Below are 23364 nucleotides of genomic sequence, written 5' to 3'. Positions count from 1 at the left end.
GCTTGCTTTCTCAGCTAATCGATCGCTTCTCCTCAAAATCTGTTTTTCCGCGCGCAAAGCCTCCCAAAACAATTTGCGGTCAAACATAGCGTTCTCTGGAGAACCGGGCTGTGAATCAAGGCCCTTTTTAATTAACTGTGGGCTAAAACTGTCAACAGGGGACATCTGGAAGGGAGCGGAATTGTGCAGAAATGGCAGAAACCCTATCTCTTCTTCGGTCTGCTCCCTAATGGCGATGGGGTCATGACTCGGGGGTCTCTGAGACACTACAATGAGTTTGAAACCCGGGTCGGGTTAAGCCCCCGACCATTGCTGTTGACCTAAGCAGCCGAAAAGACAGTTGCATCAGTCAAGTAGGAAATTTAGGTACGCTTTATGCGGGAGGCTAATTTAACTAATTTACAACACCATAAAACTGCCAGCAGCACGTGGAAAGGAATGAGGAAGTACAGCACTCAGTGTCACTCGTGGATGATGAAGCAACAGTTCCCCCTGTGGCCGGAATCGAGCATACTCTCATGAAGCTGGAAATGTTAAAATTGCCTCTGTGTGTGTCTATACTGTATGTTGTTTGTCTGATGACATTGAATGTTTGCCATATATATGTTCATTGTAATCAACCTCTAGAGTCTCCTTTGGGGTGAGAAGGGCGGAATATAAATACTGTAAATGAAAATAATATATATTCATTTTCAGGATTTTTTATTTCAAAAATTTAATGCCTTGTCTACTTGCTTTTCTGCTTCTTTCTATCTCTCTCTCTAAATCATGCAGGTGTTTCTTGTTCAACCAGTAGCTTTGTAATGGGTAAAATAGCACCTTTGTTGGGATCCAAAGTACCGTTAATCATTTAAGGTGGTCATGGTTTTTCAGATTTAGACAGGACAGGTATGAAAAATAATACCATATATAAATGAAGACTTCTGTTCTGCAAAAAATAAGTACCCTAGATGAACTCCTTTTAGGGCATTTATGAGAACCTGTGAGTCTTTCTTGAACATGGATATTCAATATTTGTTGAGGTTTCCTCTCCTGAATATTTCTCTCCTGTCCAACCACAATTTGGCCACCTTTGTTGTGAAAGAAGGAGGAATGTTCTAGCCATTGTTTTCTTACACAATTGCTGTCTCATTTGATTTGCTTTTTGTTTATCTGCTGTTATTATCAGCACCCTAATTTTCCATTCCATTTTGAAACGTCCTTTCCTTTGGTATCAATTACAGCCTAATTGCTATATTTCTCAAGCTGACTTCCACTGTTTTCCTGATGGGTATTTTTATTTATGCTTTCCCGTTATCAAAACTGCTTTCCACCAAAAACTTCCTGCCAAGGTAGATATAGATATTTCCATGTCAACAAACCTTCTGAAAAATACATGGTGTACTCTTTTGGAGACTATGCATAATCAGACACCATTATAAGACTTCTAAGTTATCTTCCCATTAAGGAATGAGAATGTATCTACACCATAGAATTAATTTAGACTGAAACTTCTTTAACCACCATGGCTCAATATTATGGAATAGTTTTAGTTTGGTGAGGCACCAAAACTATTTGGCAGAGAAGGCTAAAGACCTGATAAAACTATAACCAGGTGAAACTACAACCATGATAGTTAAAGTGGTGTCAAACAGCATTAATTCTACAGTGTAGATGCACACCAAGCCTACTTTACATCATGTTTTTTGTGTGTGTCAGGAGCAACTTGAGAAACTGCAAGTCGCTTCTGGTGTGAGAGAATTGGCTGTCTGCAGGAAGTTGCCCAGGGGATGCACAGATGTTTTAATGTTTTACTATCCTTGTGGGAGGCTTCTCTCATGTCCCCACATGGGGAGCTGGAGCTGACAGAGGGAGCTCATCTGTGCTCTCCCCGGATTCGAACGAGCAACCTTCAGGTCAGCAACCCAACCTTCTGGTTAGCAGTCCTGCTGGCACTAGGGTTTAACCCATTCCTCAACCGGCGGTTGTTTTACATCATGTTTAAAAGGTCTCATAGTTTTCTCAAAAAAAAAATAATCTGTCATTTCTCTGAAAAAATTAAATGGATTTGTAGAGAGATCTCTGGCCATCAAACCAGCATTGCCTACTCTGATTGACAAAAGTTATTTTCTGTGCTCAACTGAAATAATTTCCTGTAATAGACAGTCAATGTTGTCACATAGATATTTTGAGATATACAACAAGATATGTGATGTTAAATGAATACTGCTGTAATGAAAGTTAACAGTGGACCTCCAGATGTTCTTGCACTGCATCACCTCTAGTCCCTCATCACCGGTAATGCCGTCTGGAAGATTCTAGAAACTACAGTCCAAAAAATAACTTTTTGTCTTCTAGTAGAAATCTTGCAATGGAGAAGCCAGGGATTAGACTTAGAAGCTTCTGTATTCAAACCGTGTCCTCTGCAACTGAGAGAAAAACCTTGACACTTATGCTAGTATAAAACCAATATACTTTTATGGTACAGCATAATTAAAGATGGATATAGACCAGGTGCTGAGGTTTAAGGAGGTATTGAATATTAAGAGAGATCTAGGAATAAGAGGCATTAAATTAAAGAGGAATAAATATTTGAGGTGGAATGGGGAATTTCAAACATTAAACAAATTATTAAAATGTGTAATTTGTGACTATGTAATCAACAGGTATCATATCAATTAATTACTTAATACTTAATTTATACATTAGTTTATTTTCTAAGTATCTCTTATCTCTGCTAAGAAGTGAAAACATCAAGATTTTATGCCATGGCAATAAGAATTAAAACGACTCCTGGAGATGACTTGTAAGAACAGGAGAAATTGCAAATTAGGCTGTTAGCAGTTGTCTTGGATAGCCAATCCAAGTTATTATTCTGTCTAAAGAGATGTTGCCTCTCTTCCATTCTCATTTGCAAACATTAACTAGGTTGCCACTCAAATGTAACTCAGATTCCTGGCAAGCAATGTTTTTCCATATGTGTCCAAACTGTGTTGATACAATAGTCACTACTCTGGTCATCTCCAGGGTGACTCATTTATTTATACTTCTTCACCCATGGTGGAATAACTCAGAAAGTACTACCATCATTAAAATTTCACATCAATGTACTAATCAAGGTGGCCAATTGCACCATTCACACTTGCCTCAAGCAGACAAGAGTTCTTTCTCCAACCCTGGACCTTTCACAGAAATATACATCCCACTTGCCTAGTTTCCAAAAGACCTCACAACCTCTGAGGATGCCTACCATAGATGTGGGAGAAACGTCAGGAGGAAATGCTTCTGGGACATGACCATGCAGCCCAGAAAACTCATAGCAACCCAGTGATTTCGGCCATGAAAGCCTTCAACAATGCAATTTCAGATCTTTTTCCAAGGATTGGTGCACCAAATATGCAAGTTCATCTATGAGCATCACTGAAATGACCACTAACTTATCTCATATTCTTCATAAGAAAGCTTTAAGCATATTCCATGAACAGAACAAATTTCCACAGAAAATTGTGGAATCTAACGTTTCTCAAGTCTTGCCTAACTAACTAACTAAGTGAATAGTGATACTTGAAAAGTAAAACTGAGAAGCATTAAATTCCATAAGAATTAATCCAGTAAGATTTTAAGTCTATCACTCTTAAGTCACTTATCTATCACTGCTGACGTTAATTCAGTCTTTCTAATGCAAGTGATTTGTAAAAACTAAACTACTGTATATGTCTACTGGGGATCTAGATGAACATATAGTTGTATTTGATTAACCTGGATGAAAGAATAGTACACAATGGAACTCTCATTTCACAATCTCACTCCTTGCAAGCAAGAATGGTCACACTGGAAGCTACAAAATTTGAGAAGAGTTGCATTTTCAGTGTCAAAAGAATCTCCCCCCAAAATGTGTTACAAGAGGGACATACCAAGATTCTGGAGTGCTGAAAACAATACCCATTTGGCATCTGAAGGATAATTCTCTGGTACTTCAGTTCATTCTGGAAAGCAACCAGGTAAAACAAACTTGGAAACAAAAAGAGACCAATGCGGATCCATCAGAGTACTTTTTCTGCAGCAATGGAAAAAGAGGATTGAAATGTTGTGTAGTAGATGGAGAGGTCCAGATGAATCAATACTTCCCATTTTAGAGAACATGAAAGCTGCTGAAGAATTCACCAGATTCCATCCTTCTGTGAAAAATTAATATGAGCAATCGATTAATAAACTGGCCACATTTCAAATTAGTTTCAAGTGGCACAAGTTTACAGAAGCTATAAAGAGGAACAGTACAAAGGGCATCTTCTAAAGACCTTTCCTTGAGTCCGGAGGCAGAAGCCTGGCAATTCATGATGTACTCTCTTTCTGTGGCTATCTCTGGATATTCCCCCATGTGCTGAACAGAGAAGACCATGGCAGATGGTTTAGCTTGCGGGTTAATTTTCCGATTCGGTTTGTTGCTTTCTTTGATAGCAGGTAAGAATTTTATATTTGTATCCAAATATATATTGCCTCCAGGGTGATAGAGAAAGAGAAAAAGAGAACCAGAGGCATAGAGAGAAAGAAATGGGGTGGATTTGGGCATATTAATTTACTGAATTTATAGCAAATGAACCAGCAATCGGCCAAAGAATGAATATAGTCCAGCTAATTGAATAGTTTTAATTGTCTTCAGTTGAGATTATAGGGGCATTTGCTCAGCAAATGGTTTTGGGAGTTGTGTTATCTCATTAACTTTATTTCAATGGTTCTCAACCTTTGGGTCCCCAGATGTTTTGGCCTTCAACTCCCAGAAATCCTAACGGGCTGGGATTTCTGGGAGTTGTAGGCCAAAACACCTGGGGACCCACAGGTTGATAACTACTGCTTTATTGGGTGATGACTGGTGACTTCCATGTCAGATTTGCATGCCAACTTTAAAGTAGCTTTCCTCAGTGCTGAATCCTATTCTCCAAATGGATTCAGCACCTTGGGATAGGGTGGACCTATGGATTTTTGTGATACCCAGAAATCAACAAAATATATTTTGACAGCAACATTTCCCACTCTTGTTTCTTGAATGCCACCAAATGCACTCTATCGGGTATGCAAGACAGTCCACTCACATTTGAAGGCCTCTCAATTAAAAATACATTCTTTGCAATTTCTGCCTGCAATATTCATAAATAACCATGAGAATGCAGTGATGTATTTCCATCACATTTTTCAGCTTAGCCTCAGACATTTTGGGCTCAGGAAAAGCATTTTTGAAACCTAAAATATGCTTAAAATGCTCCCATTCTCCACAAACAAAAAGTGGCTTGAAGGTACACAATATAAAAATGGTGGGCAACAAGAAAAGAAGACTATGTTACAAGTGGATAGACTCGATCAAAGAAGTCACAGCCTTGAGTTTGTAGGACCCGAACATTCCTAGGGTTGCCATAAGATGAAGTTGGCTTGTTGGCACCTAACAATGAATTATCCTCCCACCCAAACTCAAATTCTGACAATTCTATATCACAACTATTTTTTTTTGCTTCATTTTCATCACAGAGTGTTGGCTGTAATTTTAAATGATGGAAATAATAAAATTGTGAGAAAGATGCTTTCACACACATGCTTTTCCTGTTGTTAAACCCATTAATTTTTTCACATTTCATCATTGGGAATGTACACTGAACAAATCCTTATTTTAAACATCTTACAGAGTAATTCTTTATCTGTCTTTTCAGGTGTATACCCGACTGAGTTAAAATAATACTTAAAGTCACACAAATGGACATAAGATAACTTTTGGGAGCATTCCATCAATTGTTTTGTGAAAAGTCCTGTTGGGTTGTGACACTACAGGAGGGATGGAGTCAACTGCAATCTCTCTTTAGATCAACAACAATGGAAATGAATTACTGTAGCTACCATAGCTGAAGGGCTGGTCTAACTGTGGGTGCATCTACACTGTAGAATTAATACAGATTGAGTCTACTCTGAGTGCCATGGCTCAATGTTATGTAAACATGGGAGTTGTAGTTTTACAAGTTCTTTAGCTTCTCTGCTGAATGGTGCTGCTGCTTTGCAAACTACAATGCCTAGGATTCCATAGCACTGAGCAATGGTAGTTAAAGTAATGTCAAACTGCTTTAATTCTGTTGTGTAGATGCACCCTTAGAACCACTTTGCCAGGATACAAATGTATAGGGGCTTTGGATTCTGTGAATTTGAAGACAGCTTCCACGATGCCTCCAGTGTGTCTCCTTTTAGCTCTCATAACAATCAAAACATTGCCAGAAATACATCTATGCTAGTGTGAATTTTTACTAGTATAATGATGGATACTCCAGGAGTTTAAATCTATTGGCTCCCTTAATAACACCTGGCAAAATCATGGCACATGCCAAATTTCAAACCCCAAACTCCCTGGTCCATAATTACCTACAATACACAGTTTTGGATTTGTAATGTATTAGGAAAGGACACTCATTCTGGTAATAACACAGTGGATGAAATAACAATCTAGAACAAAAGATTGCCTGGAAAATGACTAAAAGGATCAAGGAAACTCAAAGGAAATTGTTTATCCAAATTGTCTTGCTGTGGTGTTGTGGTAATAATTTAAACACAGCTGTCTCTCTAGATAAAATTTCCATCTTATTGTTGCCTGCCCTCCTTCATGTTTGGATGATGATTTAGTGGCCCAGGCTGCCTTCCAGTCAGGTGAATGATAGAGTTGAATGCATTTCACCACTTCACAAAGCATCTTGAGGAATGGAGGCATGTTTTAAAACACTCTCTTGTTACATTGCCTAAGGACCCTTCTACACTGCCATATAAAATCCAGATTATCTGCTTTGAACTGTACTATATGGCACCATAGACTTATATAATCCAGTTCAAAGCAGATAATGTGAGCTATTTGCTTTGACAATCTGGATTATATGGCATTATAGGAGGGCCTGGAGCCCCTGGTGGTGCAGTGGGTTAAATTGTTGAGCTGCTGAACTTGCTGACCAAAAGGTTGGCGGGTTGAATCCGGGAGCAGGGTGAGCTCCCGTTTTTAGCTCCAACTTCTGCCAACCTAGCAGTTTGTAAACATACAAATGTGAGTAGTTTAATAGGTATCGCTCTGGTGGGAAGGTAATGGCGCTCCATGCAGTCATGCCGGCCACATGACCTTGGAGGTGTCTACAGAAACACTGGCTCTTCGGCTTAGAAATAGAGATGAACACCAACTTCCAGAGTCGGATACAACTAGACTTAATGTCAGAGGAAAACCTTTACCTTAGGATGGGCCTAAGAGGGCCAGAACCTTTGTCCCTCAAGTTGTAGTTTCTAATTTCTAAAGAAATTGGTTTTTTAAAGGAAGTGTTCAAAATGTGCACTTAAAACCAGCTCATGATATTTTGCTAAATGGGTCAAAGCCGTAAACCATGTCCCTATCCACACTATAGTCATGATACATAATATATGTGTGTGTGCGTGCGCGCCTTCAGATCAACTGTCAACTTGACCCCACAAAATTTAATAGATTTTTCTTAGGAAAGGAGCACTCCGAGATAATTTTGCCATTTCCTTCCCCTGAAGTATAGCCTACAACACCTAATATTTATTGATAATCTCCCATCCAAATGTTAACCAGGGCTGACCCTGCTTAGCTTCCAAAATCAAACAGTATCTGGTGCCTTTAGGGTATTTAGTCTGCTCGTGATACAAGGCCAATGAAGATGTTTTGATGGAAAATCCCACACACAACAATCTATTGCTGGCACTAAAAACACAACAAAAACAACAGATTAATAATGTTTGCTGCCTTTTCCATTTGTTCAGAATCTGCTGCCTGAAGCCTTACTGTGCCAAACAGTAGGACCAACCTGCTGCTCACAACCACTAAGCCATTCTTTGTTATTATTTTGTCCAGTCACATTCAATGTGAAAGACTTCAGATTTAAGATTCTGATGAGTGGTTGCTAATCAGAGCAGACAATACTGAGCAGGGAACTCACTACACAGTGATTCCGCTTTGCCATTGCTACATCTGATGGCGTTCTAGGATTTGCAGAATATGGATGGTATTTAAAACTCTTAAATGCATTCTTCCATAGGATGTTGCCATAGTAGTTAAAGCAGAGTTGTAGCACCATAATTCTGGAGTGTGCACAGCCCTAGTGCAAGATGGTTTCAATGCTTCATATTTATTACTGTGTAAAATGATTAAAATTATATGTTGCGATTATATGTGGCTGCTTTCCCAGCTATAGGTTTCAGATACAATGGACTGTCTGTGGTCTACCTCGTCTTTCTCCTGCTTCTGCCACTCTGCCCAAAACCGAATGCTGTCACAATGAAAGGTAGGTAGCTAATATGTTCCAAAACCATCAATTTTGCTAGGGGTAGCAGCAATCATGTTAGCTAGTAATGAAGCAGAACATATAAGTTGCATGAACTGCTAAGCTGATTATGCCCTACTCCTGTGTGCCTATAGCAGGCATGGACAAACTTTAGCCTTCCGGATGTTTTGGACTTCAACTTCCACAATTCCTGTTAGGAATTGAAGCCCAAAACACCTGGAGGATGTATGAGAGTCCAGAAGCAGAAGGGACGGGATTAAAATAGGATACCCCTCTATGAGGTTTGACACAATCTACAAACTATATATTGTGTACTGTCATCTTTCAAAATAATGATTATGTGCTTGTTTTTCAGGGTCTACTGGGCAGCTGCTTAGAGCAATCAGCTGTACTAGCTTCATCTTCTTCGCAGTCCAAATGGCTTTTCAAATTGCATTCTACTACCTGCCACCTAACGGTAACGTCAATACAAAATCCAATAGCAACAACCTGTCCCAAAAACAAACAATAGCTTGATAGAGTTCCTTGTGTTAAGATTTTCTCTGTGTTAGGGAAAGTTTCCAGAAATACAGCAGGATACTTATAGTTGAGCATTCAGTTCACAGCAAGCAGTGTGTGAAGTGCCATGTGGCTGTAAAGAATTTGGAGCTTAGGAGGCAAACAAGCAGAGTTCTGCCTTTAAGATTACAAAAGGTTTATTTACAAAAATAAGAATAACTATACTTCTTAATGGGGCCCCTGGTGGCACAGTGTGTTAAAGCGCTGAGCTGCGGAACTTGCGGACCAAAAGGTCCCAGGATCAAATCCCGGGAGTGGAATGAGCGCCCGCTGTTAGCCCTAGCTCCTGCCAACCTAGCAGTTCGAAAACATGCAAATGTGAGTAGATCAATAGGTACCGCACCGGCGGGAAGGTAATGGTGCTCCATGCAGTCCACATGACCTTGGAGGTGTCTACGGACAATGCCGGCTCTTCGGCTTAGAAATGGAGATGAGCACCAACCCCCAGAGTCGGTCACGACTGGACTTAATGTCAGGGGAAAACCTTTACCTATACTTCTTAATAGTAAATAACTGGATCTGAACTACTCTAACTCCATCTCTCTAGGGTTTAAAGGAGAGGAAAAAAATCTCCAAGCACACATCTCTCCTGACACACAAGCAGAGAAAGATCTCAATACTCACAGCACACAATAAGATGCAAAAGTAGAAGTTAAAGATAAAAGGCATGCATCTGCAAAGTATCAATTCATTCCCTCAGCCTATTCTAAAGCTAACTAACTACTCCTCATTGAGGACTGGAGACTTGTGCAGTATGGGGTTGAATTCCAAAACTTTGTAGGACAGGGTGGAGAAAATGTCATTTTGCATTCCCTTGTTTAGTCCCTGAAATCACACTTAAGCAAAATCTCTAAAGTCCTTCTTCCACATTTTGAGCTTATTTCAGTTGATTTTTCATCCCCAAACTAATTGATTTGCCTCCAACTCACCTTTGAATATGGCAATTTAGTCTTCAGCAGCCTCAGTATCTTGGGTATTCCACAAAATTTCTCTGTATCCTACAAAACATCCTAAATAAAAATTGGAAGTGATATTTTTGGGGGGAAAGGGGGAGAAAATAAGACAGAGACTTTGAAGGCCGATCTTGAAAACTCTGATAACGATCTGTCATTTCTGTGTTTTCCCCATACTAGATTTCTTATGGGAGGAAGTGCTGAGCCACATTGGTTTTCTACGGTAAGTCTAAAACAGTAATTTAGTTTCTGTTGTATATTTCTTAAATACTGTATACCACCTTGGACTCCCAGGTATAAGTACCACTTTGCCTCCCCTCTCATTATATCACAATCCCATATCATCTCATTGGTAATGAAATACAATATTCTATTTTTATTTTGAAGTGATATTTTCCAAATTTCTGAAATTACACATAGAGGCATCTCTCTAATGTCTTAAATATCACTTCCCTTTTTGGACCTCTGTTGAACTTACCAACTCATTGTGAAAGTGACTGTTCGTTCAGTAACAATAAAGATATTTGGCACTTCATCCTCCTACAAGCCATGTCTCCTTCTCATCTATGCACAAGAAAGACAAGGATCAAGAGCTTTTGAGAAATCACGTCAAATATAGAGGCATAATTCTTTCTCAAAGCATAATTTAGAATGTAACTGCATTAAGTGCTTGAATCAGAAATAAAGCAATGTGAGAACTTTCTCTGTGCTAAAGGTTGATCTGGAGAGCAATTCACTCCTTAGAAAGGCTATTTATTTATTTATTTATTTATTTATTTATTTATAGTATTTATATTCCACCCTTCTCATCCCAAAGGGGACTCAGGGTGGATCACAAAACACATATACGGCAAACATTCAATAGTATTATATTCAGACAGGACAGACAACAGTACAGATAGAGATATACAGGCATTTCTCATCTTTGGCATCCTGGAGGTTGTGCTCGATTCCGGCCACAGGGGGTGCTGTCGCTCCATCCTCCATATCAAAGAGCCTTGTTCACAACTTCCTCCTTTTTTGATTGCTGGCATTTTTCTGGTCTTTCCCTTATGGTGCCATTTAAATTCTTCCCCGCTAAGCAGTATCTATTTATCTACTCACAGTTGTTTTCGATCTGCTAGGTGGGCAGTGAGCTGGGCTGAAGGTTGGGCACCCACTCCCGGCCTGGACTTCGAAATTGCAAGATGTATTGCAGCTAGTGGTTAACTTGTTGTGCTAAAGCCCGGCCCTTAAGCCCGGTTGGTTATTTTGCTCTGGTTGACCAGCAAATTTTACATGATCTGAAAAAAATGGAAAATAAACTGTCACAAATGTCCTCAAGTATTTAAAATTTAAGTTCAATTTCTCTCCTCATGATTATAGGATTGCATTGAAATGGCAGGGTCACCTTGATTTCCAGGCTCCTTTGAAATGTACTTCTCCATCTGTGTATATATGTGTGTATATATGAATGATAGAACTTTGTTCACAAAACAGAAATAAAGAAGCAATATTGTGACAATCCTATGGAATACGGAATACTGTATTCTGTTTGTTGAAAAATGTTTCTGCCAGTTTGTTAAGAATTAAAGCAGATTGTAAAGAAATGAACACCATTTAAAACTATTATTTAAATTGGTATTTCATTTCTTGGGCTATCCAGGAGCAACCCACAACATGCTAGATGCTGGTAGCTTATTTGTGTTCAATGGTCCAATCATTTCTTGTAGCAATAGCAACATAGCAATAAGGAACCATCAAAATTAATAACATGTAGGATTGATATCAGGAAGTTTGTGCTCTATACCAAATGAACGTACTGATTTCTGTTAACTTTGCCATGTCATTCTCTGTAAAATTAATATATTATTTACATTCATAAATTACATGATGGACATATTTATGACTTTATGATGCACTCGCTTATTACAGTTAAAGTGAAATTGCAAATGGTGTAGAACCAGGCTCTAGAAACCATGATTAATCTAGAATATTAACTTGCTTTTTATCTTGTAGGTTTAGCCGTCTCAGTGCTGGAAACATCATACGTCTTTTGTCCCCTGATGTTGGAATATTTGTTATAAGCCTCACAGTCACACAGCTTTGCAAAAAGATGGTGAAACACCAGAAGCAGAAACTGCAACATCATTCCAGAAGCCAAGATCTTTTCTGTTATGATCAGGAAAGAGACATGGTGGTGGGAGATGAAGAAGAGGTGGAAGAAGAATGGGAGGAGGAAGAGGAGGAAGAGGTAGAGGACATAGTAGAGATATAAATATTTGTTCAATTTCTGGACCTCATAGCATATCGAAAGGTGGTATAATGGGATAAACCATTGTGCCAACTGGACAGCTGACCTAAAGGTTGGGTTGCTTACCTGAAGGTTGCTGGTTTGAATCCGCGAGATGGAGTGAGTTCCCGTCTGTCAGCTCTAGCTTGCGGGGACATGAGAGAAGCCTCTCAGCAGGATGGTAACACATCTGGGCATCCCCTGAGCAATGTCTCTGTAGATGGCTAATTCTCTCACACCAGAAGTGACTTGCAGTATGTTCTGAAGTAGCTTCTGACACGATAAAAAAAAAAGCACACGAATAAGAACCAGAAAGTAGAATGGCACATGCTTTCCTCACAGAGTAGAGAAAACCAATGTAAAACTGTATTGCTTAGCAAGAATGATAAAGTAAGAACCAGAGGCAGTCTCTGAGTTAAAGACATCAACTTACAAATGACCCATGGCTAAGAATGGGGGTGAGACAAAGGGAAATTTACTCCTGGAAGAGCTATTATGGGGAAAAGGTGTCTCTCCACTGAAGCTTTATCACCAATCCTTGTTTTCACAGTTCAGTTCTGTTTGTAATGAAAAACACAGTTAACTTTAGGAGTGGCCGTGGCCTGAGCTCTGAGCTGGAGCAAGTACCTCACATCAAAAACACAGAGTGAGATGCACCATGAGAGATTATGTAACTTAGGTGTGCATTGTTCTTTATCAGGCACGGGCAAACTTCGGCCCTCTAGGTATTTTGGACATCAACTCCCACAATTCCCAACAGCTGGTAGGTTGTTAGGAATTGTGGAATTAAAGTCCAAAATACCAGGAAAGCTGACTTTTGCCCGTGCCTCTCCTATATAGACTATAGCCATTGAGACTTAAATAGGCCACATGTCCTTAAAGTTAAAAATAATAATAATATCAATGCTTGATAGACCTGCAATATTCAAAATAAAGCAATATGTCATGAAGATTTCAGAAGGGAGCAGCTGTGTTTAATTCTAGTGATTTCACTTCGTTCCTTCTGAACAAAGAGTGTAGGTAAACAAATAAGCAAAATATTTCTCTGTTTTTTCTAAAACTATGATGGGTTCATGGAGATAATTTTCGTTAATGGGCATGTCAACATGACCATAATGGTTTGTATATAGGATCCTAATAATAATCAAATATTCCACAATAATTTATCTGCAGGAAGGTTTTTATTAGTAGTATCCTATTAGGAGAAAAAAACATATAATATTGTCTTAATGACCTAGAAGGAAGCATATAGTAGTATCTGTTTCCTTCCATTTACTTGACGAGCTTAATTGGTTCCATGTTCACAGGAATTTGAAACAGAAACGGAAGACTCTGAGGGTGAAGAAATTAATGGATCACTTGGAAAAGACAATCTGAGAAACAGCCAGCCAGGCTTCTTTCAGAAAATCACATTGTTCCTAGTTGGCTTGAAGATCCTCTGTGAAAGTCTATTCAATGCTGCTGGCAAAGTGGTGGCTGTGCTTCTGCTGGGACTAGCAGGTAAAAGTGCCCTCAAGGACAGATTCACACATAGTATATCTATTGCATTTTGAGCTAGATCCAACATAGCACTTAAAAGAGTTTTCTTGCATAGAAAGAAAAAGGCAAGATGTAATATTTAAAGTTTTGTTTCCTCCCCTCAGGCTACTCTGCCTAGAAGGCCACTTGGAGCACCACAATAGGGTTGCAACATGGGAAAAGGAAGCCATGTAGATCCCAATGGCCCCCCTTCCTTCAGCAGGGAACCTCTGTTGGATCCCAGTTTTTTTTTTCCATTAAAGGAAGAAGCACTTCCATTCACATAATAGACAATCTAGATCCAATGTTTGTAGCATTACCTAATATGTCTTGAACATGCGGCCGTGGCTCACCCGTAGCTCACCCATTGTAAGCAGAAACTCCATATCTCAGAACATCATCTCAGCATGCTTTTCAAGGAAGTATGTTCATTCTTGGAGCCTCCGGTGGCGAACTGTGTTAAAGCTGCAGACTGAAAGGTCCCAGGTTCAAACCCCGGGAGCGGTGTGAGCGCCCACTGTTAAGCTCCAGCTCCTGCCAACCTAGCAGTTTGAAAACATGCCAATGTGAGTAGATCAATAGGTACCGCTCCGGCGGGAAGGTAACAGCACTCCATGCAGTCATGCCAGCCACATGACCTTGGAGGTGTCTACGGACAACGCCGGTTCTTCGGCTTAGAAATGGAGATGAGCACCAACCCCCAGAGTCGGACACAACTGTACTTAACGTCAGGGGAAACCTTTACCTAACTTTTACTATGTTCATTCTTGGCTTTATGTAGGTTGCATGGGAAGTATGACTCTGAATACAAGCTGGTAATGAACAACAGCAAGGAGAAAGTTACTACCGTTGGCCCTCCACTTTTGTGGGGGTTATGTGTTTGTCATGTTCTAGTCCCGGGCAAATGGTGCCACTTGATTTTTCAGCAGAAACAATTTCAAAGAAAATGTAGTTATGACGAGTGTATAAATCTGCCCTCTGAACTTTGATTTTCTCACCCATAGGTATTATCCAACCTTCTGCGACATCTGCCGTCTATTTCTCCATCTTCATGGGTTTATGTTCCTGGTGGTCTTGCCATCGCCCAATCAGCCCAGTTGCCTTTAACAGTTTGTGTGTTTTGGTTGCAGTATTCAGTGCCGGACACTTGACTTCTCTTTATCTGTACCAGCTGCCTTATGTTCAGTACCTTGTTCCCCCTGAGGATATTTACGTCAGGTAAAGAGATAAAATTTGCATGGTAGAAAAATGCAAAGTGGTGAATATGACCCGTGAACTGTTTCAATGTGATATCAATTTCCCCTCAGTTGTTTAAGAAAATTAAACATCAATATAATCACTGTTTTCCCCTTCTCTAGAGTCTTGGGCTTTGTACCACTCCTCAAGACAAATGTAACAGTGCCTTGGAAGCTTCAAGTCCATTCCCAACTAAACTGGCCACCAGCTTTGAATCCTTTTGCACTTCTTGCTCTGTACTATACACTGGTCACATTGCTCCAGCAGTGGGCACTGCCTGCTAAGGTATGGGATATATTACAATGCAACAGGCACTGAAAATGTATTCTTGCTGATTCGTAGCCTCAGGCCTGAATTGTGTGTTGAGTCCACAGAACTTTTCACCTATTAACACATTATGACATTTAGCAGAAAAATTATAAACAAATCATTTGAGGGCATATTAGGTTAAAACATTAAATATGACTAAGACCAAATAAAAATGTAACCATGTAAGACTAACATAAAAAAAACCAGTAGATTATGTTATAATAATTGTCTATGCTCTATCCTTCCAAAGTGGTTACTATCAGGCATTGATTAACTATAGTTTTGTTTTAAGAACATTAGCAATACATTTGGCAATTTGTTCTACTGGTAATACTTTAGTTCTGCCTGCCAAAAATAATGCAGTTTGAAGTCCTTTACAGGCAATGGAATATATAGCAGAATGGAATCTAATTCTCACTAAAAACTGCAATCTAATAAATCACATTTTCTAGTCTTTATTAACTGTCCGTCTAGGACACAATTTCAAATCAGATGGATTTTTAAAGGCTCTCTGTAACTGCTAAAAGAAACTGCTTTTGAGGCTGTCTTCTCTCTTTAACAATAAATTAAGAACTGGAAATAATTGCTGACTTTGACTTTATGCCTTACTTTAATGATGTACAAACACAGTTTGGCTATGACTGACTCCTGAAAAGTATGTTATGCAGGAATCATTTGAATCCACCACTTAAGCTCTGTACCTCTTTAACTGGATTTGTGACAAACTTGTGTGATTGACTTCACAATTTAATTTCATTAACTGAAGGTAAGTGTAAGTTACAATGAGCACTGAGGCCAGAGAATGTGTAGGCATTGGTCACATAGAAATAGTTACTGACTTTAATTTCATACGCCACCATAATTGACTCATTGCATTGGGCAAGCGAATCTGCCTGTTTAATAGCAAAGCAGTTAAAGGCCCCATCTGCACTGTCATATAATGCAGTTTGGCACCAAAGAGATACAATGATAGGGAGATTAAGAGATGCCTGAAAGAGGGGCTCAAGGGAAATAAGCCATGGGTTTTGTTGAGACTGAACATCCCTCTGCACATATTTCATTTTGCCCTTTGGTGATTATTTTTGAGTTCTCTTCTTCCTACACAGTGTTTGCAAACTGTGTATTACAGCATGAATTGGCAACTATTTTCAGATCTATGTGCAAAGAAAATAGTAGGATGATTTTCATGGGACTTTCTTTTCAATTAATGTATCATGCAGGAAAGAAAGGAAGAGGCCAACCAGATGCAAACCGATGAGTACATAGAAGTGAAAATGGGTAGTGAACTCTGGGTGACTTCAAATGAAACTGACAAGGTAAGGCACTTTGTCATGGGCATCTGATGTGTCATGCAAGTTACTTGTGATGATCAGTACAGCATGTTCATGGAATGACTTGTATTCAAGGATACAAGGACATCTCTGAAATCTCTGGGATGGGATGACCACTTGAAGGAAGGGAGCAAAAATAGTTACAAGCAATGCTATTACATGTAACTGGTTAATTTTGGAAGCAAGGAGAGTGTAACAAAGTAAGAAAAAGTAACAAGCAGTTCAACAAGCAACATAAAATATCATTTGCTGAAACATTGTAATGGCAAAGGATTATTTTTCACTGTAATGAGCAACAAAACACTTCAAAAAGTAATCTTACAAGGTCTGCTTAGCAGTAAAGAATCACAGAATTAGAGTGAGAGAATAATGTGAATTAATTATAGGGTGCCTTTGGGCCCTTCTAGACAGGCCCTACATCCCAGGATCTGATCTCAGCTTTTCTGCTTTCAACTGGATTATATGAGTCCACATTGCCAGACAATCTGATATAAACAGAAAACCTAGTATCAGATCCTGGAATATAGAACCTGTCTGGAAGGGCCCTTCATTGCACCTTAGGGGAGACTATGTGGAGCCCCCAGTGACGCAGCGGATTAAACTGCTGAGCAGCTGAACTTGCTGACTGAAAGCCTTCTTTGGAGGCTTTTAAGCAGAGGCTGGATGGCCATATGTCGGGGGTGCTTTGAATGTGATTTCCTGCTTCTTAGCGGGGGGTTGGACTGAATGGCCCATGAGGTCTCTTCCAACTCTACTATTCTATGATTCTAAAGGTCGGTGATTCAGATCCGGAGAATGGGTGAGCTCCCACTATTAGCCCCAGCTTCTGCCAACCTAGTCATTCGAAAACATGCAAATGCGAGTAGATCAATAGGTACCACTCTGACGGGAAGGTAATGGCGCTCGATGCAGCCATGCTGACCACATGACCTTGGAGATGTCTACGGACAATGCCGGCTCTTTGGCTTAGAAATGGAGATGAGCATCAACTCCCAGAGTCAGACACAACTAGACTTAATGTCAGGGGAAAACATTTACCTTTTATGCTATTTATCTCCATACTTGCTCAGCTTTATTTGTAAATAAATCATCCTAACTATGAGCATTGGTGTTGTTATTATTGTCATGCCTTTTCTTCGGTTTGGGACTCAAAGTAGTTTACAATAGTTAAAACAAACATAGCTTTAAAATCACAGTTTACAAGTTAAGAATGGAATTAAATTGTTGTAATTTGAAAGTAGTTAAAAGCACAAACAATTAAAAGGAAAATAGGAAAAGAAGTATTAGAAAATGCTAGAAGTCTTTCTTTTTGAAGAAACCCAGCCACCATTTCAATGCTGCCAATGCAACTTCTCTTCACCTTGGTCTTGGATGTTGTGAAACCTCAGCTGTATGACACATCCAAATGGTTTCCCTTTCTGCCCAGGTGGCTTCTTCTTTAAATGGAAGCTTTCAGGATGGTCCCCTCTTGCAGTGTCAGAGCCATAACAGCTGTGATATGGATGCTTGCACCACTGAAGGAAACAGCATTTCCTTGTCAGGTATATTTTGACTGTATGGACGGTGAATATACACATGGTTAGATTGAAGATCTGAATGTTTCATAGGAGAGCATTGCCAGATTAGCACCAAATCTAGAGGAGCAGCTCTGTAAGTAGTGTAGAAAACAGAAAATGAAAAAAGACTACTCTAATTAAAGGCCGACAAATCTGTGTTTGGATATGCTTTTGGAGACCAGAAGCCAGTTCACCAAATGTATTTTATTATTTATTTATTTATTTATTTACAGTATTTATATTCCGCCCTTCTCACCCCGAAGGGGACTCAGGACGGATCACATTGTACACATATAAGGCAAACATTCAATACCATATAACATAGAACAGAGACAGAGACAGATGTAGAGGCAATTTAAACCTTCTCCAGCTTCCAGCTTCCTGGGGGTATGCTTGATTCCGGCCACAGGAGGAGCAGCTGCTTCATCATCCACTGCAACGGCAATTTCTTCATTCCAGCGGTGGCTGGATGATGTTTATGGTGTCGTAAATTAGCCTCCCCACATATAAGTGGTACCTAAATTTCCTACTTGATAGATGCAACTATCTTTCGGGTTGCTTAGGTCAGCATCGAGCAGGGGCTATATTTTATTTTTAATTGTCGGGTGCTCACCCCGACACGAGCTGGCCTTGAACTCATGACCTCTTGGTCAGAGTGATTTATTGCAGCTGGCTGCTAACCAGCCTGTGCCACATCCCGGCCCCTGAAGTATCATCCTCATTTGACAGGAAGAGTGTATATATGCAGAGCACAGAGACAAAATGGGAAGAAAGAGCTTTTCTTCCACTTTTCAAAGGACACTCTATTTAATCACAGGATGCCTTCCTGAAAGTGAAATTCTGTGAGACCTGGCTTGGAAAATGTCATTAACTCAAGGCTGATAAATTCTCAGGCACTCCGGTTTTTTATCCATTGATCCAAAATGTACATTTCTTGCAGAAGATAGACTACTCCTGGCAAATGCAACTGATAAAGGATATGACATTGAAGAAAATGAATCCAGTACCTTCTCAGCATTGGCGCAATTCATGATGAATCAGAGCTACATCACTGCCCTGATTGCCATGATGGTAAGATACAGACATAGCATTTCTCCCTGTGCTTTTGAATTGCCACCCATGCTTTCTTAGCCTCCCTTCTACACTGCCATATAAAATTCAGATAATCTGTTTTGAACTGGATTATATGGCAGTGTAGAAGGGGCCTTAGCCCATGGTATTTGGAGTACTGAACAAGAGCAGAATAGGCTAACTGGGTGTTGGTATAACTGAAAATGACTACCAATATAGGAGTTAGGTTACATTTTTCAAGATCAAACAGTCTTTCAAATGAATAATTTTGCCACACTGAGGCCCCTTTCACACAGATGTATAAAATGTATAAAATCCACATTGAACTGGCTTATATGGCAGTGTGGACTCAGAATAACCCAGTTCAAAGTACAGTAGAGTCTCACTTATCCAAGCCTCGCTTATCCAAGTTTCTGGATAATCCAAGCCATTGTTGTAGTCGATGTTTTCAATATATCGTGATATTTTGGTGCTAAATTCGTAAATACAGTAATTACAACATTACTGCGTATTAAACTGCTTTTTCTGCCAAATTTGTTGTAAAACATGATGTTTTGGTGCTTAATTTGTAAAATCATAACCTAATTTGATGTTTAATAGGCTTTTCCTTAATCCCTCCTTATTATCCAAGATATTCGCTTATCCAAGCTTCTGCCAGCCTATTTAGCTTGGATAAGTGAGACTCTGTAGATATTGTAGATTATCTGCCTTGATAGAATATCAAGTTATATGGCTGTGTGGAAGGCCCCTGAGAATCCAATATATTTGGATAGTGAATACGGTTTGCTTAATATCACAGCTTTGTCCTCAAGTACTAGCAAGATATTAACAGGGATGGATGAATCTGTCAGTTGCAACTGTAATTCTACTCAATTTTTTTATTTTGTTCATATTTACATTTAGTCCATCACATTTCAACATCTATCTACCTATCATCTATCTGTCTCTCTTTAATATCTGCACAAAACTGAAAGTTTTTAATGTATTCTTTTGCAGGTTTGGAGCATTACTCACAATAGCTGGCTGACCTTTGTTCTGCTGCTCTGGTCTTGTACTATTTGGATGGCACGCAACCGTCGCCTCTGTGCCCTGCTTAGCTCACCTTTCCTTGTCACCTATGGAAATGTTTTGGTGATACTTACTTATTTTGCTGGGATCAATGTTACACAGGAGGAACTGTTTCCTAAAGTGCCAACCTCACTGCTTGTTGACCTGGATTTGAAGTCTTATTCTCTACCTTGTGTTCATCTGGGATCAAAGGTGAGCATATTCCAAGTATTTCTGGGTCTTTATTGAAGGATGTTTATTTTTATTTCCTTTGAACTCCGTGAGGCCCCTTTCACACAGCTGTATAAAATCCACATTGAACGGAATTATATGGCAGATAATCCAGTTCAAAGCAGATATTGTGAATTATCTGCCTTGATATTCTGGGTATATTGGCTGTGTGGAAGGGCCCAGATACACATAGAAGAGCAGTCATGCATAATGATATTTTTTTTTGTTTGCACACATAAGACATGACAAACAAGGAAAATATGTAGGTAACTACTAAGGCAAAGCCCGTGATTATGTTATTTGCATGTACATTATATTTAGGTTATTTTAAATTATATCTTAAACCAATTTTCCATAACTACCCACTCAGGCTGGTCCATTAAGTTGATTTATTTCTATTGCACCTAATTCCGCAAATCTTTGGGCACAGCACATGGAGACACTGGAGAGACCTTGTGCATGAAAAACATGTGTTATATCATTGAGCTATGTCTCTTTATTTGTTATATTATTTAGAGCTGTGTTTTCCATTCTCTCGTCTTACAAGTGTTTTGAACATCAGTTCCCAGAATCCCTTATATTTGGCCCAAATAGCCGAGGCTACTAAAAGTTGAAGTCCAAAATGTTTGGAGGACTAAAATTTGGGAATCACCTAAACCCTTCTACAATGCCTTATAACATCCAGATAATCAACTTTGAACTGGATTATATGGCAGTGTAGACTCAGGCCCCTTCTGCACTGCCATATAATCCAGGTTATCAAAGCTAATAATCTACATTATCTGCTTTGAACTGGATTATATGAGTCTACACTGCCAGATAATCCAGTTGAAAGTATATAATATGGATTTTATATAGTAGTATAGATGGGGTCTCATATAATCCATATGATCACTTCCATTATGTCAATTTCCTCAGAAAAGCAGGAAAAAACTTTAAAATGAATTATTATAAGCAACTTGAATTTGAAAACATTGCTGTGTAATCCATCTAAGGCATACAGAGTATACATACACATGTGTTCATGGGATATCAGACCACTCCATCCTCGGGCTCCACAAGATGACAGAGTCATACAGATAATTTCTTTTCCTCTTCAAATAGAAATACTATTACAATTTCATTGCAGATTTTATATCTGTTTACCTTCTGGCTCTTACTGAAGCAGCACATGATAGAAAAGCAAAGCCAGAGGAAAGCAGAGGAATCACTCAAGGAAGTGACGGTAAATAAAACTGGTAAGGTGACTTAGCACTAAATACAGTACTAGGTAGTAAAATGGTGTCCTTTATATAAAATAGCAAAATCAAGGTTTTCTTTGGGGAATTTTTTTTAAGTGCAAGCTGTGGATGGATCGATCAGTGAATGCAGAATCTGTGGATACAGAGGAACTTTTTTTACCTTTGAGTAAATGTGCATAGGATTATAGCCATACAATGCAATCCTATTGTAAAGCAATGTGTTTGGCCAGATCAAAAGACAACCTGGCAAAATGGAAGAATCCTCCACCTTGTGTGACTGTGGAGCAGAAAAAAACAACTCAGCACCTGTATAATTGCCCATGATGCCCTGCCTCATGCACAGAGGAAGAATTGTTTAAAGCTACAGACAATGCGGTTGCTATTGCCCGTTTTTGGTCTAAAATTATTTAGTTGCTTGTGCTCCATCTATTTTATCAGTTTTATACTTATTTATGCATGGCTTTTTGTTGTGGTAATCTCTGAGCAGTTCGACTCAATTTAACCCTCTCTGGGGGAGATTCCACCAAAAACAGCAGAGTAGCAAAAGCAAAAGCTTTCAAATGCAACAGTTACTTACACAGGGCGAGCAAAGAGAAGCCTTTGACCATTTAGGATTACAATGGACTGCAGAGTCTCAATAAAATTTCAAAAAATATTTATTCAGGTAAAAAGAACTCCATTGTAGATAGAAAGGCTTGGGAGCTGTCTAGTCTACTCTAGACTGGTTTCTAAGGAAAAATAAGAAAGGAAAAATAACAAACATCTAAATAGTTACATCTTGCCTGGAGAGATGGCGAGATGCTTCTTGTTAGCTTGAAGAACAAAGGGAGAAGAGAGAACCAAAATGGTTCCAACCTCATGGTCCAGTTTATTGGGGCCATAAAACACATTCTGACCAATGAGGAGTTAGTGTCCCTAAAGAATCACATTTCTACTAACTTCAAAGTAAGGGATGTGACGTAAACAGGATAGAGTGAAACACAGTAAAGCCTGTCTAGGCATGTTTTGGAAACAAGGAAAGGATTCCCTCAATCTAACTCTATCATCTATCTAACTACATTTAGACTTGAGTAGTCCAGGATGATTCCCAACACTTTTGACACTAAATAAATAAATAAATGCAATCCTATACATGTTTCATGAAATGTAATTTACACTGTGTTAAGCCAAGTTTCATCTTAGGTGCATATGCCTATATCCTTAAACTATAAGTGGACAGACATTGTAGGATAAATGCAAATGCATTTTTTAACCATAATTGTGAACAACTGGAAAATGTTAGTGGTCCTGAATTGATGTAAATTCCTGTTACAGAAATGGATCAACAACACAATATCCTTCTGGATATGCTTGGTTCTCTGGTGAAGGGGATGCTAGTGAAGTACTGGATTTACTTCTGTGCCGTGATGTTTTTTATTGTCAGCTTCAATGGCAAAGTGGCCCTGTACAAAATCCTTTACATTTTGCTTTTTCTGCTAAACGTTGCTCTGTACCAGGTAAGCAAGTCTGAAATCTAATTCATCTTTTATCTATACATGAGATTATTATTTTGATCATTTTTTATTCAGAATAATTCTTCCTGGTAGAGGGGAGTAGGGATGGAAAGAATATTTTTAGTATTTGAAAACTAATAAAAATATGCTTTACAAGTATTTAGCAACTATGACAAAAAGAGTCCCGGACTGATGAGAACCTTCACAGTTTGGGATTTATTCTGCACAAAATTTGTGTGTGGTTGTATTTTATAGAAATC

At 39.1% G+C, this 23364-nt stretch overlaps 2 protein-coding genes across 4 annotated transcripts in view; both read left to right on the top strand.

Moving 5' to 3' along the window:
* Positions 1-8281: 8281 nt before the first annotated feature.
* LOC107983526 (piezo-type mechanosensitive ion channel component 2) lies at positions 8282-16587 on the top strand. Its single transcript, XM_062979784.1, has 8 exons — positions 8282-8288; positions 8644-8745; positions 9980-10022; positions 11798-12032; positions 13379-13571; positions 14594-14807; positions 14948-15110; positions 16355-16587. Exons 1-8 carry the CDS (start codon positions 8282-8284, stop codon positions 16475-16477), a joined length of 1080 nt encoding a protein of 359 aa, XP_062835854.1. The 3' UTR covers positions 16478-16587.
* Positions 16588-17774: 1187 nt separating this feature from the next.
* LOC100558965 (piezo-type mechanosensitive ion channel component 2) overlaps positions 17775-23364 on the top strand; it is a 50848-nt gene continuing 45258 nt past the window's right edge. For all 3 annotated transcript variants that reach the window (XM_062978975.1, XM_062978976.1, XM_016997354.2), the window contains exons 1-5: positions 17775-18006; positions 18962-19092; positions 20089-20352; positions 21500-21608; positions 22926-23107. In XM_062978975.1, the coding sequence (XP_062835045.1) occupies positions 17871-18006; positions 18962-19092; positions 20089-20352; positions 21500-21608; positions 22926-23107 (822 nt within the window). In that variant the 5' untranslated portion in view covers positions 17775-17870. The remainder of the gene's footprint in view (positions 18007-18961; positions 19093-20088; positions 20353-21499; positions 21609-22925; positions 23108-23364) is intronic.

This window comes from Anolis carolinensis, chromosome 4 (genome assembly GCF_035594765.1).
Source record: "Anolis carolinensis isolate JA03-04 chromosome 4, rAnoCar3.1.pri, whole genome shotgun sequence".
Taxonomy (NCBI): Eukaryota; Metazoa; Chordata; class Lepidosauria; order Squamata; family Dactyloidae; genus Anolis; species Anolis carolinensis.
Note: the sequence above shows the minus strand (reverse complement) of the source record. Positions and strands in the feature narration are given on the sequence as shown.